Below are 24,144 nucleotides of genomic sequence, written 5' to 3'. Positions count from 1 at the left end.
TTCATGGCTCCAGGGCAAGTAGTTGCCCAGCCAGGGACCAAGGGCTTTTGGCCAGAATCTGACTTTTTGCCTCCTCCAAAGGGCATTGGAACAACAACAGCCCCTCAGACATTGCAGATATATAAAATTCTTCCTGTAAATTCCAATGTATCCGTATTTCTTTGTCCATATATTCAATAAAAATCCTCTATCAAAAAAACTGACCTATCAGAGCCGTATTATGCCGTTGTGAAGCCTATTTGATTTCATCTTCTGAGAACAAGATAACCTTCGAGAATCTCTGCTCCAGTTGTTCGATTTGAGCCTCCGTGGTCTTTGTCATCTTCTATCAAAATTTTCTTTGTTCCTAAACCACATAAGACCATCATTGGATAGGATCAACCGAAGGATTCGTCGGTAGTGATGCAGTATCAGGCCTCTTGCGCACCGGTATAGTAGCAGTCCTTGGAGGTGAAGAAGCTACTCCCCATCGAGGAGCGCCTTCCCCAGTCATAGCAGAAGAGATCGCCTGAAGAGTCACCACCCTGCTTGTTGAATCTCTCTTTGAGAATATGCAGTCATGTAAACATCAGTATCAACCTTTTCTTTCCCCTTCTGAATATCCTTTGCCTTCACGGAGGCAAGATCACCATCTTTGTCTTGATTGTCAAAGCTCCGATGAGCATTCGACTGCTCTCCTTTGCTAGTAGGAGAGCCTCCCTTCACAGTTGAGAGCATAGGTGGGATCGATCTAGATGGATCACAGTCCATGGATGTATGAAGCCCACCGATTAGAGACAATTGGCCAAACCCTAACCCTAAAATGATGAAGAAGCAAAAGAGGGCTATGGCTGGAGCTTCTCTCTCTAACTTTTTCTCACTCAACACTCTATCTATCTAGTTTCTCTAGGAGATCTGTTGAAAGAGTTAATTTGCTGCTCTTATCAAAATATTTGATATTTATATTTGACAAAAAAAAATATTTGTCTCTATCCGAGTATGTATGTGATCAAGCATCTCATGATACATGTTAATGGAGGTGGATTGGGTTTGATGCTCAGCAAAGCGATTTTAACAATCTGGCACACCTTCTACCCAAAAAAAAAAAATCTGGCACACCACCGTGCCCTGATGCTTAAGATGATGACAGCTAACACTGTCAATTTAGATTTTTGATCAAGCTTAAATAGGCGAAAAGTTTGAAGCATTCCAGTTGTAATAAACTTTAAAAAAGAAAAATCTAAGCACACCAATGTGGATGGACCAAGTGTACAGAATTGGGGTGTAGTTCTCACATTCCCTTGTTCTCAAGCTAACACCAAATAGAATTGCACCGATACAGCTTAGATTCATCGCCCGCTTTAGAAATGGCGAGCCCATATACCAACACAGAAAAAGAGAAGGCAAACCCACGAAAGAGGCCATAGGAAGACGGAAGTTGAAAGCAAGCCAGATCTTATAACGCATGTGGATCACACTATACTAATTGACGAAAATACAATTTCATCCAGTGACAAGGAATTATCAGCATCGGCTCTATGATTTCATCTAGCAACAGAGATTTTCCGCATCGACTCTGTGATTTTATGCTCTTTTTTCCTTTTTCTTTAAATATATGCACGTTTCCAACAATTGCTCATGGATTTCCTTTTTTAGTAGCACATCTGATATTAGAATTGGTCACATAAAACATAGACCAAGGGATACACTAGTATGAATGAGTAATTTGATAAATATATAAAGAAAAAGATGCAGAGATTGATCACAAATACATAAAATGTAGGAAAAGGATTTATGTAATCAACCTCAACTAATTTGAAATCAAGATTTAGTTGAGTCTAGAACATCTCAGTCTCAAAATCCATATTGAATCTCAAGCCCGCATGCTTCAAAATACAAACCATGTCTCAATGATATCGATGCTAAAACAAGCACAATGTACAGTAGATTTGCTTGCAATTTGTGAAACATGTAAGAACTTCTGACCCATGTAACAATTATGAGAAAACCTAGATTGGTTAGTTCTATTCAATGGACTGTGAAAATTTCCTGATAAAGTCATATGTTTTTGTCATTTGATCAATAAGCTTAACAAGCCAAGGCAACAAACCTAAACATGCATGTTAGATAACCCCTTTTCTTTTTGTGTTGCAATTGTAGTTTCCACTGGTTCTCCACCGACAAACATAATCCATCTCACTGGTTACTGGAATCCCATACGTCAGCTTGAGGACCATGTCCATATCTGCTGTGCATTAGCTTACACTATCTAATGCTGAAAACATCACCACCCTTCAAAAGGATACTGGGGTTACCTTTTCCTTTAAGAATTCCAAAACCACAAAATGTCCACTGTTACAGAGTTATACCATCTCGAACGCTGTCCTCGGGATGCATCCTCGAACATTGCTATTTGACATTATATTTTCTAGAAGGTTCTTATCAGACAGTCGTTGGCTGGATAACAAGGCCTATCTGTTGACCTCGGTCACGAGCATCATCTTGATATTCCATGTCATTTGGATGCCCTGCTCTTCAGCTGTAGCCAGTTCGTCGGTAGAAGGTTCAGTTGCAGCAGCCTCAACAGTGGGCTCGACTGGCTCCTTGGCCGGTGGTTGATCTTCTCTCCCAATTTCCACATCCAGGTCAAGTCAACTAACATTGATCTCGAGAAAAAAAGTATACCACTAAAGCCTTGCAAGTCTCGAAACCGTACCCATAAGCTACTAAAGAACCTTCAATAATCTCGGCCTCAAATTTCGATGAGGCCTTATACTCCTCGACGGCCTTCAACTTAGCCTCAACGATTGCATTCACCTTGTCGGTCTCCGATTGAGTCTCCATCAACTTTATTTTATCTTCAACGACCTTCACCACCGCATCCTCGAGCTACAAACTCACCTCGAGCTTAGCGATCCTTAGCTGACACGACTCCGCGAGCCCATCCTCCATGGCTAGAAAACCCTCGAGCTGCATGATCCGCTCCTTCGTAGCCAAAAGCTCGGACCTTGCCCGAGACGAGTCTTCCTCCGAAGCCTTCTTCCAAGCCTTTGCTTCCTAGAGATCTCCTTTGAGCTTTCTTTTAACTCGATTAAGGTCAATGACCACCTCGTCGAGGTGGGCAACATCATAGATTAGCTGCAAAAGAAAAATCGAAGTCAGAAACTTCAAAAGCAAGAAGAAAAATCGACTAAGTCAAGAGTTTACCTTCAGGAGATCTCCGAACGAAGAGGACAATGCCTTGTCCAGAGGTCTACCTTTTGTCTCAGCCCAGCCGGATGGCAGCAGCATCATCTTGATCATCTTCTAGGCGAGCTGCTAGTTGTGGAGAGCCAAATCATCTCTGTTGCTAATGAGGAGGGCTCTGCTCCTTGTCGAGTTGCAAGAGTTGGAGCCACTGGGAACATCACAAATGAGTCAGATCAGGTCGGAGATGAAGCTTAGGGAAAAACAGTGGAGTCACTGCTCGGACAGACTCTAGTATGGCCAGGAGAGCAGCCCTCAAGGGCAGCACGACGATGACCTCCTACATGTCATCGATCTCAATGGATCCGTGCTGGAGGTTCCGATCAATCTACTGGGGGCGGATAGAGCTGGTGGAGCCGGAGCCGAAGAAGTCATCGGCTTCATCTTCTTCCTCAACAAACCCTCCCTCAAGGTAGAGCTCAGCCTCTTCTTCAAAAAGGCTGACTTGATCGATTCCAATATAGGCCTTATCATTGCAAGACCGAAGACATAAAGTTAGTACAAAAAACTAAAAAAGATCAAGTAACCAACGAAGCAAAAGGACTAAGGCAAATCTCGAGAAAGAGCCGGGTTAAGGCTGGCATCATCAAGCATGTGTTCGGCCACGAGTTCATTCAACTTTGGTACCTCGACGTCAAGCAACTTATGGTAGTCCTCCTCATCTCTAGGTAGGACCGACTCCTTGTTTGGAGAGAGCCAAGGATCACTCCAGATCCAATTGAAGTCCGAAGGAATATTTGAAGAAACAAAGAAAAATTAGCCTTTTCTATCATGAACAGAAGAAGGAAGGTCCGAGATAAACTTACACCCATGCCAAGGACTAAAGTACCACCACCTTTTCTCATGGGAGTGCTTCTTTAGAGTGAACAAATGCTCTAAAGAGTGAAGTCCTGAGTTGAATACGAAGTCAATTGCACATGATGATGAACATAACAATCACCCAAATAGAGTTTGGAGTGATTTACATCAGAAGAATTTCTAAGAAGTCGAGAATATTAGAGATAAAGGGATGGAAAGATAATCGAAGACTAGCTTGGATAGTCTTCTCATACAAGGCGACTCGACCCTTCGAAACACTAGAGACTTGGTCTTCCTAGCTCGAAAGGGATAGAGTATTGAGATCAAAATCTTTGAAGGTCAGCCTTGGTGATGGATGACTCTTCATTCCCGGGGTTGAGAAAGTCTTCGAATTCCCACATAGGACTCTCCAGCTTGTATGGTTCGGGATCCTGATGCTCGGATGATGAAGTGACCTTGGTAGTGATCCGAGGACCTTCCTCAGACTCGGACTGGGAGGAAGCAGCCAAGAACCTTAGCCACCTCGACGACTTTTGTCCCGATCCTTTCTATCGAAAGACATTTCAAAGGAAAAGAAGACTGAAAAGGAATAAAGAAGAAAATAGATAAAAGAAAAATAAGGAGAAGGAAGAGGAACAAACTAGAAACAGACTCGAAGATGGAATAAAAAAATAGAGGCTTGATTGGAAAACAACTACCGAAGCTGAAGAAGAAAGCAGCACAAGCAGCAGTAAGAACTCTCCAGCAGAATGGACGCAAATGTAGCAAAAAAGAATTGGCAATAGAAAGAATAGAAATTGAAGGAGGACAGACCTATATATACTGCCCGTCAATGGCCTAGACAGAAATCTCGGGCCATCAAATGTTGTCCATGTGTCTCAGATCAAGGCCACCCGATCAGCAACTCTTCGATGCACCGCTACTCTGATTCGGCCATGCAAACCAATCTGCATGAAACGACATCGGGCCAATCGACATCGGATAGATGGCAACCTCCGACTGGCTCATCCGAAATCGTCGATTCACGATTCTCAAAGATGAAATAATGATCCACCTCGACGATCCATCCCTCATAAATACATCAGAATCGATGAACCATCGAATCTCTCCAATAATTAAAGTGCGATTCGCAAAGTGACTTATCAAATCGATGCCAAAATTTATGAAGAAACCTGTCGATTTGGCTCTGCAAAGTATGAAGTGACGTGTCAATTCAGATTGATGAAGTATGAAGCGACACGATAGTTCATCTGAACTCCACATTTCGGATTTGCCGACCCACATATGTACCAAGAACTTATTCTGATAACTACTACTTTCCTCTTCAAAGCAACTGCCTCGAGCTAAGAAGTGGAGGACAAATGTTACGGAGTTATACCACCTCGATTGTTGTCCTTAGGATGCATCCTCGATATTACTACTTGATGTTACATTTCCTAAAAAGTTCTTATCAAACATGATTATCAGACGAATACCGAGGCATGTCTATTGATCTCAGTTGCGAGCATCATCTCATTATTCTACGTCATTTAGATATCCTGCTCTTTCTCCGAAAGAACCTTCATCACTGTAGCACCAGCTCGATCCCCCCATGAGCCAAAAAGAAGTGGACGACCACACCACACTCCACTTAAAGATGTCATCCTCCATTACATTCCAAGGATAACATCATTCGATCGTCGACCTTGTGATTGAACTCCACTCATATCCTCGACCACCGGTCAAGGACTATGTCGTGCAACTTCCGACCTCATAGTCGAACTCAATCCGATGACCACAACCGACAATTCTCAAAGATCCCAGGACATAGAGCTATTATAAGAACATGAACCCACTCCACATCTCTTAAATGTCAAACAGTTATAGTGAAACTCTCGACAATTACGGCCAAAAGTGATGCACATCTTAACTTTTTAACCGCCCATTACAGCAGACTGTGAACCACAATTCTTCAGATGATTACCGACAATTAAAATAATATATCTCTCCTCTCCTCTACAAAAAGAGACCACAGAGAATTCTCCGATAAATTTTACTTAAAATAAAAAATTTCTACTTCCTCCTTCTCTCTTTCTGTTTCCAAAACGCCAACTAACTTAAGCATCAAACTCTATTCTCCATTAAAAAATTACCAATGACCTAACTTTTTATACATTCCAAATATCCAAATCTTCTTCGGATCACCACCACCACCTTCATCCTCCTCGGATCACCACCAATCTCAACTGCTACTCCTTGACCCGAAGCGTTGCAGCAACACCTACTCGGCCAGCCATGATTATCAAGCAAGCTCACCTCCGGCCTCACAGCACATCTCCTGACTTAACCGTTAATCATAGGCAAACATGTCTCAATAGAAGAGCAGATGGGGCTGCACAAATAGCGAGACCACGTGTGATCTCCGGCTTTCCTTACGCAGATATCGGAATAAGTTGACCAATTACCACAGGTATAAACAAAGAAAAGAAATGGAAGATGAAACTTCACGAGCCAGAGATGCACCGAACAACATAACTTCAGCAAATATAACCTAAAAAATACAATGTTTTCATATAAACCCAGTGAGCTGTATCGACATTTAAAGACACGACATATTGGCCACTCTGTAATGAAAAAACTGATCCATATTGAAATTGTACAATCTTAATTCTACAATTTGAACTGAAATGCACAGCCATGTTACCAATCAAAACTGCACCACGATCGAATCAGCAACAAGATCAGTACTCCCATTTCTTCAGCTCCATCCCTTCTGGCGGACTTCCCCCTACCTTCTTTGAACCCACTTCTTTCCAATTTGTAGACAGCACCGTGCCATTCGATTCAATCTATAAAAAATGATAACCATATTAGATCCGATCAATAGAAACAATTTGATGATGGCACCTCACAGATAAATCTTTCCTTCCTACAAGTAGGGACATCAACAGAGTGGATTCACTGTGACCAGTGAAAAAACCAAAACCAAAACCAAACCCAAACCCAAAATCCACTATCATTCCCCGAAACTGAAATCGAAACCAAATGATTTTTGAAATGCAAAACCATATCCACCATTGAAAAAAAACCCTCCACAACCAAAACCAAAAACCATTCTTTTTTTTATTCATTTCAATATATATATATATATATATATCCAAATTAAAGATATCATTTATAATTTTTACAAAATTCATAGCAACTCAATTAATAAATATGCCCAAAAATAATAACACAACCATCTAACAAAATAATTAAAAAAAAAAATAACACAACCATCTAACAAACTAAATAATTCAAAAATAATGCAACAATCCAACAAAACACAATGATCCAAATTAAAAACAAGTCCAACAAACACAATAATCAAGAAAAAACCCGAGGGAAGAAAAAACCACCTCTCTAGCCTTCAGGATTTGTCCATTTAGTCATTTGCAATTTACCAAAATGCAAACCAAACAATTTTTGAATTTTAAAACCATCACTAAAACCATCCCCATTTAATTTCGGTTAAAACCATCCCACGCAGTTCCAGGTAAAAGTCGTGTATCCATCCCCTTTGACATCCTTACCTACTAATAGTTGCCATGAAGCAATCCTAACAAGGACAGAGAATTATATAATCATCATAATATAATATAGGAGGCTAACGTCCTATGACATGAATGTCTATAAAGGGCAATAAATATCAGAACCATCAATTACATTTGTATAAAAAAATGTAGTGAATAAGTAAGAAAAAAAATGTCTTACAAAGGATTTGCTCATTGCTCGTCTTGTGTCCTCATCAGCATCTCGATATATATCCTGGAACAATTTGTTCAATGCTGCATCACCATCCAGCTTCTCCTCTTTCTCCTGACAGAAAGCAACCGAAAATAAAGAAAGCAAATGATATGTTGATCTTGGAGGTATTCCTTAAATTGAGAAAACTTAAAAGAAAAAGAAAATACAGAAAACACAATAGGCTCAATAAAGGCATCAATGGATATGTGCACAAGAATAATACTCCCACCGTAAGCTCTTCACATATTCTTCACTTTTAAGTCATTTGACTTACCTCCTTTTTTACTTGGGCTTCCAGCTTATCCCAATCAATTTTAGCTTTTGATGAGGGGTAAGATGGTCTCTGGGATACCGGCGCTGCAAATTCAGAATGAATGAAATAATCAGTATATAATATATCTGAATTACTAATATGAGTGTTTTCAGTGCCCAGAATATCCTGATCACTGAGATTCAATTAAAAAACCATTCCAAATATCTTCCTCCCATTACTATTCTTAGTCCCATTAGTGAACCAAATTAGCATAACTTCTTAAGTAATATTCCTAAGCCAGTTATAGTGCTTCAAAGCTGATTGATGGCACCACAACCCAGTTCAGGAGCACATCCACAACATTTGAATCAACTTAACCAAAAACTTATACAGACGGAAGTAACAAATACCAGAGAGAAAAGAACCAGACTGGTCTCAGGCAATCATCAGGAAGGTATGTAGTCACCCAGACAAGTTAGAAAAAGGATTTGAGTAACAAAAGAGAAAGCACTAAGGCACTAAAGGAATGCCAAAAAATAACAGGACTCACAAAATATTTGTTCCTAAAGGCATGCTTTCTTATGTCAATAAAAGGATGGAAAATTCGAGGCACAGTTTAGTTGCTGGACTGAAGAAACTATAAAGCAAATCTTGTGGGCCCAAGATAAAGGAAGAATATTTTGTTGAGATTTGGTTTTTGCTACCAGTTAAAGACGATATCCACTTCTGACCGACAAGCAATTTGCAACAAGACAATGGACGATCCATCTAGTGGCACTAGGAAACAAAAATATAGGACTCATTACTTATAAATGGACAAGTTCAAGCCCATTAACAGCCTACAAATGCACCAAAACCAAACAAACAACAGTACATGTGTGAAAACGACACAATTTTATAGTAAGAGTATTAAATTTTATTCTTCTGTAAAAAACTAATGGAAGGACCATTTTATTTATAAGATTATCAATATCATTTTGGGAATAGGACTGCTTAAAATGTGTAGCATGGCTACCGAGACAACTGCATGGTTGCAAGCAGCAATGACAAAACCACCTTTAAATTCCATTATATTTTATTGAAATGTTTCTTTTACTTTTGTTAGACAAAACATGCAAAATGTAACTATAGAAAAATCAGATTAAAGTTGTCAACTAAAAGAGTCTCAACTCTCAAGCAAAGGTGGTGCAGATGTCAACAAGAAGCAGGTAACTAAATGGCAGATATATTGAATTGCATTGCAACAGGTGAGCACATGCTCCAACACATGATCAAAGATGTACATTGCATAACTTATGGGCAGATAAGAAAACCTAGTTATCAAGTGATCTTCTGGTAGCAATTGTCATATTTAAGAATAATCAAATGGCATAATAGTTGTTTTTCCCTCTTCTTTTGTGGCAAAAGGCCATGTGGACAAAACACCATATTAAACAAGAATGTCAAGAAAACGAACATGTACCAAAAACAAAACAAGAAAGTGAACTACCTGATGATGTGTTTATCTTCTGAGGAATTATTCTCTTGTTGCTAAATTCCAAAGATGTCCATGTAATAGGTTCGGCTTTTGAAAGACGGATTTCAATTTTGGAAGACATGACTTCATATCTGCAACTTTTGGGTATAATCTGCTTGTTGCCCGACCAACATCAGAAAAGCAAGGAAAAAAAAAAGAATTAGAAATGCAACAAAAAACAGAAATAAAACTAGGTACTTGAAAAGAAGTCTAGAAATGCATCTGCAACACAATGTTTTGCTAACTCAGTCTAGAAACCAGCCAGACTAACTTCTAAAAAAAGTAATGAAGAAGCCTAAACATGACAAATGCATAAAACAAAATCTTAATCATGATGAAACCTAAAAGCGCAGCTAATCAGCTAATCTCCTGTGAAAAAATACAGGACAATGTACCACAAGGTTCATCTGTTAACAATCATGGAAACTTAGAGAGCTCAGACAACAACGATTGATTGTGCCAAATTAGAATTTAGAATAAAAAAGCATATGAATAAGCAGTAACATCACTTAACAAAAATTCACACATGTAGGTGAAGGCATGTCTTGGAAGCTTATGTTCCACTACGAATGTCCCAGACTAGAGAAAGGAAACTGCAGTTAGCTATCCATATTAATCAAGAAAATTTAGAAAGTTTAGCAGATTGGCCCACTTTTCTCAAAGGAGAGGATAATAGACAAAGATGCCAACTTCTTATAGAAGAAATAAGCTTCAGAAAACACCCTTCTTAATTTCTTATAATACAATCTTCTACAAATTGCCTCCTAATGTACATTATAATTAGCACTGAGAAAAAAAGACATAAATTGAGAAGAATGACTGCTTGAATCATGCTGATTTGGCAAGAGTGCCACTTAGAAGTTGGTAATGTGGATGCTACAAATATGCACCCAACAGTTCAATATTTGCATATCCGTTCGGATGGCTATGTTACAAAATCTGCACCTGACACATATATAGGCATTGTTTTGACAGCAACACTTGCATATGAATTCATAACAAGGAAAGCATAGATAAACCAGGCACTGATACCCATATCCATACAACCTATTAAAGCAGCCAATACTAGGAATGCTAAGCAGAATTTCCCTCAGAAGTCAGAACAGACATCTAATTCGTCCACATGCAGTCAGTTTCAGAAAAACTGTTGATATGGAAAGTGCAGCTCTGAAAGCTTCTGCCTAGAGTGCATTGCATCTAAAGCACATTAGTTATTGGCTTTTACACCCTTCAAATCTCTTTTCTTAATCTATGAGTAAAATTGCAAGTTCCGGTTACAGAGATTGTTTAACAGACAAATCAATAACCAAAAGACTGAGTCCAGATGCACGTTTGGGCTCCAAAGCCTTCTGCATTTTCTCTAGACCCTGCATCCAAACTTCATTTTTTAAAGAAAAGGATGATGTGTTTATCTCACAAGCACAACCTCCTTTGAGCCTCACCCGGTGTGTTGGTTTGTTTATCTTCACGTGCAGTACACAATTTATGTTCTAGTAGAATCATCACTTGCAAAAATTTCACTCTGTACAAAGGATGTTTCACATCAAACAGATGATTTGTTGACTCATAAAACAACAGATTCAACATACCAAATGACCCTGGACAGAACAGTGCCAATCTATGAGGGAGCATGAAAGGAGAAGAGAAGGATCAGCATACATTAAAGGTGAATAAAAGCATCGCTCAATCCATTCCTGTATCATGATGATGGATATTATCTACACACACAAAATCTCAGAACAAGTGCATACCTTTCCAAATAAACGGGGTTGAAAATGATATTTTTCCTCCCCAGGGATATCAATTATAACACTCAACTGAAAAGATGAAGATAACTATCATTCAGTATTGGCACAAAACAGATCATGTTCCCTGGATTCTGGTAAAAGTAGTAAATCATCGGAAAAGGAAAAGGGATAAAGAGCACATGGAAAAGCATACCATCTGTTCACCAAACTCAACAGACACATTTTTCGCTGGGATACCCTTTGCAAAAATGGTCAAAACCACTTCTGTAGAAGAATTATAGTAGTCATGCCTGTATTGCAAAGACAAAACCACAAACATTGATTGCAAAAATGATCCTGCATGTAGTACCGGAAAGAAGCAGAAATACTACATAAACCAACCAACATTTATTTATTAATAGTTAATGCTTCACTACAGTACATTATGCGAACAAAATAGCAAATCAACAAACAGAAATGAAACATGGTAACTCGACCCATCCACTAAACACAGGACATAAAAATATATGAACACATTTTTGTTAATAGCGCATATACTTTATTTTAATGAGTTTTACTTGAAACTGCAAAACAGATACAAATTCCATATATTTTATAAATAATAAGTTTCAACATAATGGAAGCATCCACCAAGACAATGGGCATGTATAAAATCAAATAGAATGAAAACAAAAACAAAAAACAAAATGTATAATGCAGAAGTCAGTCAAGGAATTGGCCTGTACATGTCTGATCTGACTCTGACACAATGGAGCAAATTTCACCATTAGAAAGCATCTCACAAAGCCTAAAATAGGCCTCAAAATTTTCCTCAAAAATAAGTGCCCTTTCCCATTATGGCATATTCACTTAGGTGGAATGGGTCCTCAGTTTTAACCTGAAATTCTCTGCTTCACTTTTGATTTAAATGAGCTACCACAACTTAAAACCAGCTAATTTGCTCTAATACCTAGATAGTGACAAAAGCACGATAACCTAACATTTCCACAGAAGCAACTGCACCAACAACTTTTCTTCCCCTGCCTCACTGCCTATCATCCAAAAGAGAATCTTCTACTTGAATAAAATAATTAAGCAAATATATTCTAACTCTTTTGACCATTAATTATTAAACCATCTGAATTGCCAGAAGTTTCACCTTAAATTAATTTGAAACCTTCTGCAAATAAGAAATCAGAAAAAATAACACCATCACATAGACCACTAGAAATTAAGCTATAGGGCCACTTTACTTTTCACAGTAACAACTTCTAAAATCTTACCCTAAAATAAAAAAAGTGATAGAAGCATTAAACTCTTCTTGTACAGTTGCACTGACAACTCAAGCTCCGTGATGGTTAATGGGGCCGCCAAGGTCTGAAAAGCAAACCATAGTGCAGCACATACCCGCCTGCACCATGTGCCATACCACTCCATACAGCATGCCATAGGGACACGAATTAGTAAATCATGACTAGAGAAGGGGGTGTACTACAGTAGATACTGTACTGACAGATGACCAGCATACCCCCATATTACAATACTTCAAACCCTCGGTGCGGCAAATAAATACTCCTTAAAGAAAACAATAATACAACATGACAAATGGGACAACTTCTATATATCAGCTTCCAATGTGCATCAGAAACACCAAAACATTACATGAAGAGATAACAGAAAATAGCAAAAGGCTTCAAGTAGGTGGCAAAATTTGAGCCGACTTTCCTGAAATATTTGGGCTGGGTCTAGGTAAAGGATCTTTTTAGTTAGGGTAGGGTATGGCTTAAATTTTCTGACACGAACTTTAAAAGATTCCAGTGTGATCAATGCTTTGTCCCGACTCATGTCATGAGGATAAGGTTCTGTTTGGTCAAAACAATTTAAGTGGAATTTAATCATGATTTTGGATAAGAATTTTTTGAATGGTTCAATGGTTGGTCTTTTTTTTAGCAGTAGTTCTTTAAATCTATTTAAAAACTTAGTCAATAAGAATTATAAGAACTGGATTTGATAGGTTAGACTACATTAATTTGGGATTGACTTGCAAAATGATTATATTAGGGTCAGATGGGTGAACCAAGTTGACCCATAGGTGGGTATGGGTCTAGAGGTCTTGACCTGATCTCAGGTTAGGCCAGGTATGGGTTAAGGTTTTGCATGCTATATCTTTACTTGACCCAACCCAAACCCGATCCAACCACTTGCCACCCCTACCAAAGACATTATCATGTGCTCTTATTTCAAATAGATCTGATATGAGAGCAGTTCTACTAAACACTAGAACATGCACAGGGCCATAAAAGATTTATGAGTATCACAAATGAAACAAAGTTAGAAGGTCAGTCATGATTAGAAGGTCAGTCATGATTAGAAGGTCATGAATCACCTGTATTTTAGTTTGCTTGGCATCGCTGTAGACTGACAAGATGCATCTTTCGAGGAGTCAGAATCCTTTGCGATTTCAGTACTTATATTTGATGAAGAAGACATGGTACTCGGTGGAACATTCAGCATCACTTTTTTGGGCAAGTCAATGGTTTCCTCTGCACACAAGGCAAGCATGAACATGAAGAAAATCTCATACGAACTATTTCAGATTTACAAAGATGAAAGAATTAAAAAAAAAAAAAAATGCTTGCAGGTCTACATCTAAGACTCAATTTAGTGGTGACAATAATAATAATAATTACTTAGTGCCCAGATTCTATCTCCAGCAGTAAACATTACCATGTGTACACAACAATTACTTAGTTTTTAGTGGAGTTTATTGATAAGAATCATGAATACTGATGTAAAAATAGGCTTTAAATACAATCAATGACCTATTCATCATGGGTTCATCCATGCATGGCATTTAAACAGAACTGTTGTTGTATCTAGTGTGAAGAAAGCATGATGTTCAAATTGAGTTTATACCTGCAATGCGCTCATCACATTCTTTGATCAACCGTGTGAATCTCGAATCTCCAGGTGCCAAACAGGCACCTGTTTCAAGACTTGTCTTAGCAGTCTGATATTCTTCAAGCTTCATACAAGCAGTCCTATCAGCAGCATTTTACACTATTTAAATTTGACAGAAAATTTATAAAGGCAATTGAAAATTTTAAAAATAAATGGACAGCACAGAATCCTCAATATACTAACAAGCCACATGAAATGTCAAAACTGCTATAGTAGATGACATCTACCTAAGCAGTGCATAGTAAATTGATCATGTAAATCAAATGGCATATTCCAGGCCCCCTGAAATGACTGAACTATGAGCTAAGCAAATGGCACCTATATAACTAGAAGGGAGAGATATGGTATGCCATACCAGTCCGTATTGTTGGTAGACCAGGAATACCATACCAATACTGAGATGATACGCAGCACGGAAGGTATACCTAGTGTCCATACACCAAATTGACCCCCTACCCACCCTATTGACACCGTACACCATGATGGCCAACCTCAAGAGAGACTAACTGGTCATAAAAGCACAAGCTCAAAGGTAGTACATTTATAGAACTGTTGTGCAATACTATCTCAAAATGAGTGCATGCACTTTCTTCACATAAATACAGGTATTGGGAAAAATGTCTATAAGTATATGCCAAAACAGCTAATTAGTGTTGCAAAGTAGACTCTTAAACTAATAATAGTAATAATCAGCAACCGAATCCAATAAATAGATGCCTAAAGAAAAGTATGGGCTTCAAAACAACAGGACCTCGTAAGTCCCCCACTAGCATTCCATGTGTTAAATGACATGCTTTCGAAAGTTGCTCAAGAAATCTTCTCGATAACTTTTAGAAGAATTTAGGGTTTTTTTTTTTTTTTTTCAAATAAACAAAGTCTGTTTACAAGTTGTAACCATCAGTTTCTTAGGCTGCTTTTTGAAGTGGAATAAGGAGGAATAAGAGTTACCTAACCGATTTATTCCACCTCTTTCAGTGAAACAGTCGTTTGAGCATATGGACTAAATCACCTTTTCAGAAAAGCAGAATTGGATTTTCAGAAAAATTGGTACATCATAAATGCTCCACTTTTTCTCCTAACCTACTTACCCCACTTAACCCAAGATTAACTTACTCCTATAAAATATGGAATAATTGAACCCACTCTTTTCCCCTCAAAATTGCTCCATTTACCTGGCTACTCTAGATTGTTTATTTTGCTTCCAAAGGCAGCCTTCAGGCACAGTTTTAAACCAAATGCAAATTATTATTTCTGTATATGATTTAGTGCATATTGACAAGACACAGAGCTCAGAGAGAGAGGGAAAAAAAAAAAAAAGAAAGAATACCTTTTACTAAGTTCTCCAACAGTATCTAAAATAACCAGGACCTGCATATGATAGCACTCATGTAGTGTGCTCTTTTTTTTTTTTCAAAGGCACTTGGATAAAGTTAAATATTCAAGTTAACAAAGCTAACATACATACATGCATATACACATATGTATATGGCCTTAAAAATAAGATTTAAAAGTGATGATATTAATTTCATCAAGCAAAAAATGTTCTGGTTTGTATTTCATTTATACAACAATCAAGGATGACAGTTACAGACTTTTAGGCCCAAGCCTTATTTCGAAACACTCAGTCCAATGAATGAGAATCAAAGGGTCATGCCCATACTAAAGGCTCAATTACAATACTATTAGACCTTAATAATTAAAATGCAGCATCAATGTACAAGGTATGCAACAAAGTCAACTATATAAAATTACAAATAGAACATAACAACATAATGTTACGGGAAAATTAAACCAACCCCTTTCGCAAGTAAGCTTTCACTATCGAAGGATCTAACTCAATTGCTTTATTTGCATCTGCAACAGCTTCTGCAAAATAAATAAAAAATTAACATAAAAGTCACAACATGTACCTATGATGGAAAGATATCAAGGAGGGCAATGATCTATGGATTAGATGACAATGAAAAAGAACTGAAAAAAAAAAAAGAGCAATAAAACAACAGACTCAGACTAGAATCTGCAGCAAACACATCATTGGAATAAAGGAAAGTTGGGATCCCATTGCGATTGTATAGTATTTTAAGAATGCAGTAGTTTTTGTAATCATTATGCTATAAAAAATTTAGGAGGAAAAACATGAAATAAAAGGATGCTTGATAAGGCTCTTATCTCACATTTAGACATACATAAAAGGAAATCAGTGAGAAATAGCAAAGGTTCATAAAGGTAGACTTGGGTAAGCGTTTGACCCACAATCAGCAAGGACCAACGAGACTATTGAAGCATCTAATCAGAAGCTGTATGATTCCATTCCATTATGTTCATGAACTACAGTTGGGCCCCTAAAGCTCTAACCCATGTGAGTAGATCTCAACAACCTACTGACTCACAGTATTTTTCAGATTTTTCTTTGAGCCCATTTGGTTGGGGGTAATCTGGCATGGAAAATGTATCCCATGTCAGATTACCATGTTTGGTATGAAAAAGGGAAGAGAGAGATGGTAAAAAAATGATGGATCCCATGCTTATTTTTCTGAGAGAGAAGGTAAAACAAATACCATGGGGGGGTTGGTATTTGGTAAATTCCCGAGTGATGGTAATCCATACTTAACAAAAATAATCCCAATAAAATTGCTATGTAATTATTAAATTTGTTTGATGTCTTTCTAAATTCATTCAATAGAGAGTTTTTGCAAAAAAATTAAGATGGGGATGGCATTATGCAAAGGGCTATATAATGATAATTCTTATATTAAAACTGATGGAGATGATAACGCTATTGTAGTATTAAAAAAATATTTAATGTTGGAGAGTATATTGATAAATTTTACCACATTTTCATATAAGATTACCTCCAACCAAACACAGTAATCTTTTTCCAATATCATTTTTCGAAGTAATTTTTCCATCAACTAAATATAATAAAAGTTACTTTTCTTTGTAATCATTTTCTCAGATAAATGATTCCTAAGAATTGTTGAAATAACCCGTAATCTAGAATACCCCAACCAAACGGATCCTTCACTTCTCTAAGAAGAAGGGCGGCTTCGAATTCCACAAGTATACTTACAGTTGCTGAATGACATTCAGTCTGAAAATACAGAATATATAAAAGACCATGCTGTGAAATTTCAGTCTAAGTTACTCTTGCATCATTATTAACTTAAATGATTTTTTTTCTTTTTGAATATAGTTACTTAGAGGAAGTGGCATAAAAACAAACATATGCAGTATGAATAAGCAACTACTCCTGGACAGCCAATAACGTAAATCGAGAATGACCAGTTGCCAGCCGTAGCAATGGTGGTACGCCGTTGTGTTAGTATACCCTTTTATTTCTTATCCATATCTCCTCGTTATGGATTACTAATGTAATTAAACCGCTTGATTTGTTGTCACAACAATCTTAGGGTGCGTTTGGTAATACTTTTTGATTTTTGTTTTTTAAAAAATATTTTTTATTTTTTTATTTTTGCTATTGAGTAAAAGCAAAAAAAAAGCAAAAAGTATTTTTGGTAACTATATTGCTATAAAGCAAAAAGCAACGTTTGAGGATGGCAGATGGCAGTTGAAGAGCTCAACGAGGGAGAAGGGTTCAGGAAGAGAGGGAAAAGGGGATGGAGAGGTGAAGAGCTCGACGAGGGAGAAGGATTCGGGCTTTTTACTTCTTGATTTGGCATTTTAGACGTGGGGAAGCAAAAAAAAAAAAAAAAAAAAAAAAAATAGAAACGTAAGTTTTGGAGAGCAAAAAATTTTTGCTTTGCATATAAAAGCAATTATTTTGATTTTTTTGATTTTTGCTTTTTTGCTTTTCAAGATGTTACCAAACATTGCTTTTTGATTTTTGCTTTTTAAAAATCAAAAAGCAAAAAAAGTACTTATTTAATGGCTAACCAAACGCACCCTTAATAAATCAATATACTGAAAAATAGTATACTGAAAACAAGAGAAGTAATATCACTCCACGTTTAGCACTGAAAATCTTTTGCAAGGGGAACTCCCGTAAAAAGTCATTATATGCCTAATTATAACTCGCTATTACACAAGGACTGGTCCCAGGAAGCCGCAATATTTCAAAATGTGCGAGAAAAACCATAATAAATATGACAAGTCTAACAAATCGAATCAGCGATCTAAACGAGCTATGGAAAAGAGAAAATAAGAAAAACAAGGGATCGCAAAATAAAGAAAAGAGTACTCATCAATAAATCAGTCAATTAACGTGCTACAACTTATACATAAATCCACGGCAACAAAGAATCATGAACCACACAAAGTTTTCACCCCAGGTAACAACAAATCAGGCAAATGGACTCCCATGAAAGAGCAAATAAAAGCTGAAAACCTAGAAAGATTTACCAGTACAAATGGATAAGAGGATTTTTTATCAGCGAATGCCTACCAGTGAAGTTTTCGAGCTTGATATTGGCCTGGGCGCGGTCGGCGTAGAGATCGGCGTTCTTGGGGTCCATGTCGAGGGCCTGTGTGTAGAGATCGACGGCTAGATCGAAGTTATCGTCGACGAAGGCTTCCTTCGCCCTCGCCTCGAGATCCGTCGCCATTCGAGGAGGAAGAGAGAAGCACCGGAACGAGAGAAAGAGGGGGAGAAACAACGAGGGAACAAGTAAAAGGAGACCCAAAAGGCGAGGAGGAGACGAACACCGGAGAAAAGTCGGGGAAGAAAAGAGAGGGAAGGATCGCGGGGGCTACAGGGTTCTAGACGCTTCTCTTCCGAACCGACGGCTATGGAGTCGGGACCCATTGCCGCTTGGAGCTCATGGTTTAAAAAGGATCGACCGGACACGAGAAGGGTCGAAGGCTTGGATAAGGCGGGCGAGGCCCGACATTTCTTTCCGATGTTGGTGCGGGTGGGTGGGATCATGCCGACCGTGGTCGGAGCAGGACTTGACGGGGTCTCGCATGGGTGGGATTACTATTTGGCTCGGGTTGATGGCAGGCCAACATGGGTGGGATCGGAGAAAATGGTCCTATTCTGAGTATTAATCGGTCACATCATTAATCTATTCTACAATTGAATTGTGTCATAAAGGTCAGTGTATATATATATATATTATTCGTTTTCTATCTCCTCCTTTCCGTCATGTGCTTCATGTTCTCCACTTCGAATGTTCCTTCTGCCGGTGCTTCTCTTTCCACTATTTGCATTGGGCAGAAGTAATCTACTCAAGTAAAAATCTAGAATGACTAAAAAATCTGCTGTGCAAGATCAGTGGAAAAAATTTGAGGCAAATTTTTATTTAACCACCAACGAAAGTAGCCAATATAATTTATGTTGGAATATATCGATCGATCTCTGTACGCCGACTTACTCTCGGATCTGTCCGACCGATGCTCGACTCTACCGACCGATGACTCTACCAACCGACGACTCCGACAATGACCGCCGACAATAGCTGCCGACAATATCCGACCGAAGGTATGTCGGCCGAACAGATCCATACTGTTCCTAACTAGTCAAGCGGCCGAACTCAAATCACCGACTCACTGTCGGGGGTGGCAGCCGACGTCCGACTTTCGCAAGGTACCAGACCAACCGACGGTGTCTCCGGATCATCACCCGATGTCCCGACAACTGAATACCGACATATAGTCGGCCAGCCTATCCAAACACCGTACGACCGCTATGGGCAGTTATCCTGTCAAGAACATGCGGCATGGCCGTCCTGGGGCATTGTCCTGCAAAGGACATGGATTGATCTCAGTGACTTGACAGCCCACGGTGACTTGACAGTCCACGGCGATTTGACAGCCTCAGCGATTTGACAACTCTCCGATTGTCTACATCATTAATGATGGGACCATACCGCATTCTATTATAAAACGGGATAAGGCAACAGTATTGGTAAGTTTTAAGACCTAAGTTTCGAGAAGCGCCTCTAAGCTCTTGAGCTCTCTTTCTCTCTCTCCCACTGAGTCCTTGATTTTTCACTGTTGTCTAGTCTCTTCTCTGACTTGATCGTCGGAGGATCTCCACCGAAGGTATCTTCGGTCAGTGAGGATTTTTCTTGCAGGTGTGCGATATCGATGATCGGATAACGAGGAGATTGGCCACAACAATCTGAAAGCTTTTTCTGATAAATTTCAACGTCTATGTTAACTAATATTGACCACCATTGTAAAGGACAACTAAAAATCCAAAGATCCATGTAAACATTAATATTATGCCCAGATAGAATTGGACGTTGATCCCTTCCGTATAATTTTTTTTTCAGATAACTGAACTAGATTTTGATAGACAATATGTTATCCAAGAACCAGAAAAATGAGATTTAGCCTTAATTAGTCTTGTCCACAGTGAATTAGAATATAAGGTAAGATAAGCAGCCAACTTCCTAATATATTATTTTTTGCAATGAAATAAAGATGTAAAACCAAGCCCTCCATGTGATTTTGGCAAACATATCTTGTCCCTAGCAATACGGTGAAATCCTCTAGAGTCGGTTGAATGTCCCCATAAAAAATCTCTAAATTCTTTTTTCATTTGATTTAACATTGTAAATAGAAGATGCACAGCACTTAGAGCATAAGTTGGCAAAGCTAATAACACAGATTGAACAAGCGTAGCTCTACCAACAAAGAATAACGTGCGCCATTTCCAAGCAATAATTTTTGAGGATACCTTATTAACAAAATATTTACATTGAGAGATTCTTAAGGCCTTTGGGGACTGAGGGACACCTAAATAAGTCCAAGGCAAAGGACGAACAAAGAAATGCAAAAGATATAAAATGAAATCGTTCGCAGCAGAGGAAACAAATGGTGAAAAACAAATGAAGGATTTATTATGATTAACTCATTGATCAGAAAATTGACAATAGACATTAATGATAGCAGCAAGAACAATAGTATTTTTAGTCGTTGCCTAAGCACAAAGCAAACAATCATTAGCATAAAAAAATATAAGAAAGATGCAGTCCACCTCTAGGCTGATAAACATGTAATAATTGATTCTGGACTACCATAGTTAAAAGATTGGAAAAAATTTGAGCCACAATGATAAAAAGATAAGGAGAAAGAGGGCCTCCTTGTCTAATACCTCGAGTGCCGACAAACCATTGTGTTGGTGATCTATTAATGAGCAAAGCAAAATGAGAGAATTGTATGCGAGCTTTGATCCAAGAAGTGAAATTTTGGTGAAATCCACACATGTGCATGATTAGAAACAAAAAGCTCCAATTTACTCTATCATACGTCTTTTCTATATCCAATTTAATCATCATTTGTCCACATGATCTGGAAGCGCTATTTAAAGAATACACTAACTCCTGGGCAATGAGAATATTGATAAAAATATTTCTACCAGGAATAAAAGCTCCTTACTCCTTAGATATCAAAGAAGGAAGTATAGACCTAAGATGATTGACCAAAATTTTTGTCAATATTTTATATATAGTATTGCATAAATTAATTGGCCTATAATCATTTGATGTTTGAAGATTAGATTTTTTTTGGCAAAAAAACAATAAGCATTTGAATCCATGAAAATGACAACATATCTGTGTCGAAAAAATGTTTGACTGCTAATGTTACATCATTTTTTATTACTGACCAAAAATGCTGATAGAATAACACAGAAAATCTATCTAGTCCTGGAACTTTATCAAATTGCATATTGTGAATAGCCTCTTCAATCTCTGCATCGGACACCTGTCTAGTTAAAGTCATGTTCTATGCAGAAGAAATTACAGGAGTTAGTAAAGGATAATCTAATTGCGAGATATTGTCATCTTGTTGCCAATGTCGCATGAAATGATCAAGTAACAACCTATTAATGCCCTCCTGCTTAGTTACATAATTACCATGAAGATCTATTAGATTCGTGATTCTATTTTTCCTCCTTCGCATAATAGTGGATAAATAAAAATATTGAGTATTTGCATTACCTTCTTGCAACCAAGTTTGCCTAGACTTTTGCCTCCAAAGAAGTTCTTGATGATTCAAATTAGCATTATAATCCGCCAGCAACTTAAGCAAACGATGATGAAGTATGGGAGAAAAACCCCCCAAATTAGCTTCCATTATTTGCAAATCATAAATCTGTGAATACAGAAACTTACCTTTTCGAAATAAATTATCTAACCTTATTTTTCAATTCTTAAGGCTACACGAACATTCTATAGAAGTTTATTGAGTCGCACATCTGGAGTAGTGGTTTTATCATACTGCCAAGCTTGCTATACAATGTCAGTCAAAGAGTTATAAAATAATCAAAACTTTTCAAATCTAAAAGGCGTAGGGCCTCTCCTGATAAAATTAGACACCATAATAGATGGAGAGCAATGATCAGAAGCAAACTTAGTAAGATGTGTGACGGTAGATTCAGCATACAAATTCAACCATTTTGAAGATACAAAAGCTCTATCTATCTTTTTCCAGACCCTGGCTAAACCCAAACGATTATTACACCAAGTATGTTTAGGACCTTTGAATGCTAAATCGATTAGCCCAATTTGACGCAAATAAGCTCTAAATTCCCTGACTTCACAATCAACCTTAAAATGTCGACCACTCCTTTTATCCTCTAAGTTTAAAATATAATTAAAATCATCGACTAATAACAAAGGAACTCCCATAGATACCATAGACTGAACCTAATTCCACAAACTCCGATGCTCAATATACGAAGTATTAGTATAGACTAACCCTAAAATCCAGGTTGACTCGTTGGGGAGAGGAATGACACCAAAAATAATCTGTCTTTCAACATGCATAAAAAAAAATTCTCCTAAGGACTTATGCCAAGCTACCACTATACCCCCGACAAACCAACAGCTGGAATCAAGTAAACACCCCATTGTTGACCCAAAAATCTACTTATTCTTGAAAAAGCATCACTCTGTAAACGGATTTAAAGAGAACATATAATATCGGGTCTTTCCATTCTAAGGAGCATTTTAATATGATTTGCAAAGGAAGGCTTTGCAGCTCCTCTACAATTCCATACAATTATCTTCATTGCAAAGGATTAGAAGGAGAAGACCTATCTAAACCCTCCGTTCCCATCCCCACATATCCCTTAACATTCAAATTTTGCTTACCGTCCTCTGTCAAAGATGCATCATGATGCGAAAGAAGAGTCAGTTGAAGCTGCTGAACCACCTCTCCATATTTTTGATTATGCATCTCAGGTACCTGCAAATCAACATTATGCCCACCTACAGTAGTATTTGCAGTCTCAAATTTGTTTGTACGAGTATCCACCAATTTCCATACTTTAATAGTCTAAATTTTTTATTTAGGATGAATAACTGATGGACTCCCCAAGTTTGAGTTTGGCGAGGATGCCGAAAGTTCAACTAATATTTTGGCCTTTGGTGGAGAGCTGGAAGCTGGAGAAGGTAGAGAATACTTTGGCTTTGTAGGGGATCTCTTCCTTTTACCTTTTTTATCGTCATCACCCATGGGCTGGGCTACAAAACTCATCGGCTGTACATCTTCCATAAGTTGATGTTTTCCAGGCTTCTCAGAATTTTGATTCATCAGTAGAGTAAATTTGGATGAAGTTAAGGATATGTTAGTAGTAGCCAATCCTTGATCCCGTGTAGGGGATCTCCTGGCAGGCTTCTTCGGCATTGACCATCCTGAATTATCCATATGAGGAGCACCACCAACCTTAGCACTTTGGGGATTTTTACTTGAGTTTCGACTAGCGCACAAATATAGGGAAGAAAATCAAGTGGCAGACTATTTGGCTACTAGGCCAGATTGGATGATTTTCAATGGAATGATCTGAATGAGGTCAACTTACATTGTTTATATCTTCTTAATGTAGATAGCTATGGAGTTCTTCATCAACGCTCAGGGTGAAATTGCAAAGCAGCTGGAGGATATGCATATAATACTACACAAATTCCCTCCTCCATGGAACATTAATTTGA

At 38.0% G+C, this 24,144-nt stretch overlaps 1 protein-coding gene across 1 annotated transcript; it reads right to left on the bottom strand.

Moving 5' to 3' along the window:
- Positions 1 to 6,520: 6,520 nt before the first annotated feature.
- On the bottom strand, positions 6,521 to 18,999 carry LOC105048261 (protein SGT1 homolog). Its single transcript, XM_010927522.3, has 10 exons — positions 18,648 to 18,999; positions 16,042 to 16,111; positions 14,201 to 14,325; positions 13,671 to 13,827; positions 11,499 to 11,595; positions 11,309 to 11,374; positions 9,531 to 9,669; positions 8,063 to 8,145; positions 7,756 to 7,860; positions 6,521 to 6,851 (listed from the first exon to the last, which is right to left on the bottom strand). The coding sequence occupies exons 1-10, from the start codon at positions 18,805 to 18,807 to the stop codon at positions 6,744 to 6,746; spliced, it is 1,110 nt and encodes a 369-aa protein (XP_010925824.2). The 5' UTR covers positions 18,808 to 18,999; the 3' UTR covers positions 6,521 to 6,743.
- Between the last annotated feature and the right edge of the window lie 5,145 nt (positions 19,000 to 24,144).

This window comes from Elaeis guineensis, chromosome 7 (genome assembly GCF_000442705.2).
Source record: "Elaeis guineensis isolate ETL-2024a chromosome 7, EG11, whole genome shotgun sequence".
In the NCBI taxonomy this organism is placed as follows: Eukaryota; Viridiplantae; Streptophyta; class Magnoliopsida; order Arecales; family Arecaceae; genus Elaeis; species Elaeis guineensis.
The sequence above is the reverse complement of the archived record's forward strand: the minus strand, read 5'-3'. Positions and strand labels throughout refer to the sequence as shown.

Coding starts and splice junctions, on each gene's coding strand:
- LOC105048261 (XM_010927522.3), bottom strand. CDS start 18,807: ATGGCGACGGATCTCGAGGCGAGGGCGAAGGAAGCCTTCGTCGACGAT. Junction 14,326..16,041: donor AAAGCTTACTTGCGAAAGGG/GTTGGTTTAATT, acceptor TGCTGCTGATAG/GACTGCTTGTATGAAGCTTG. Junction 13,828..14,200: donor ATGTGATGAGCGCATTGCAG/GTATAAACTCAA, acceptor CCTTGTGTGCAG/AGGAAACCATTGACTTGCCC.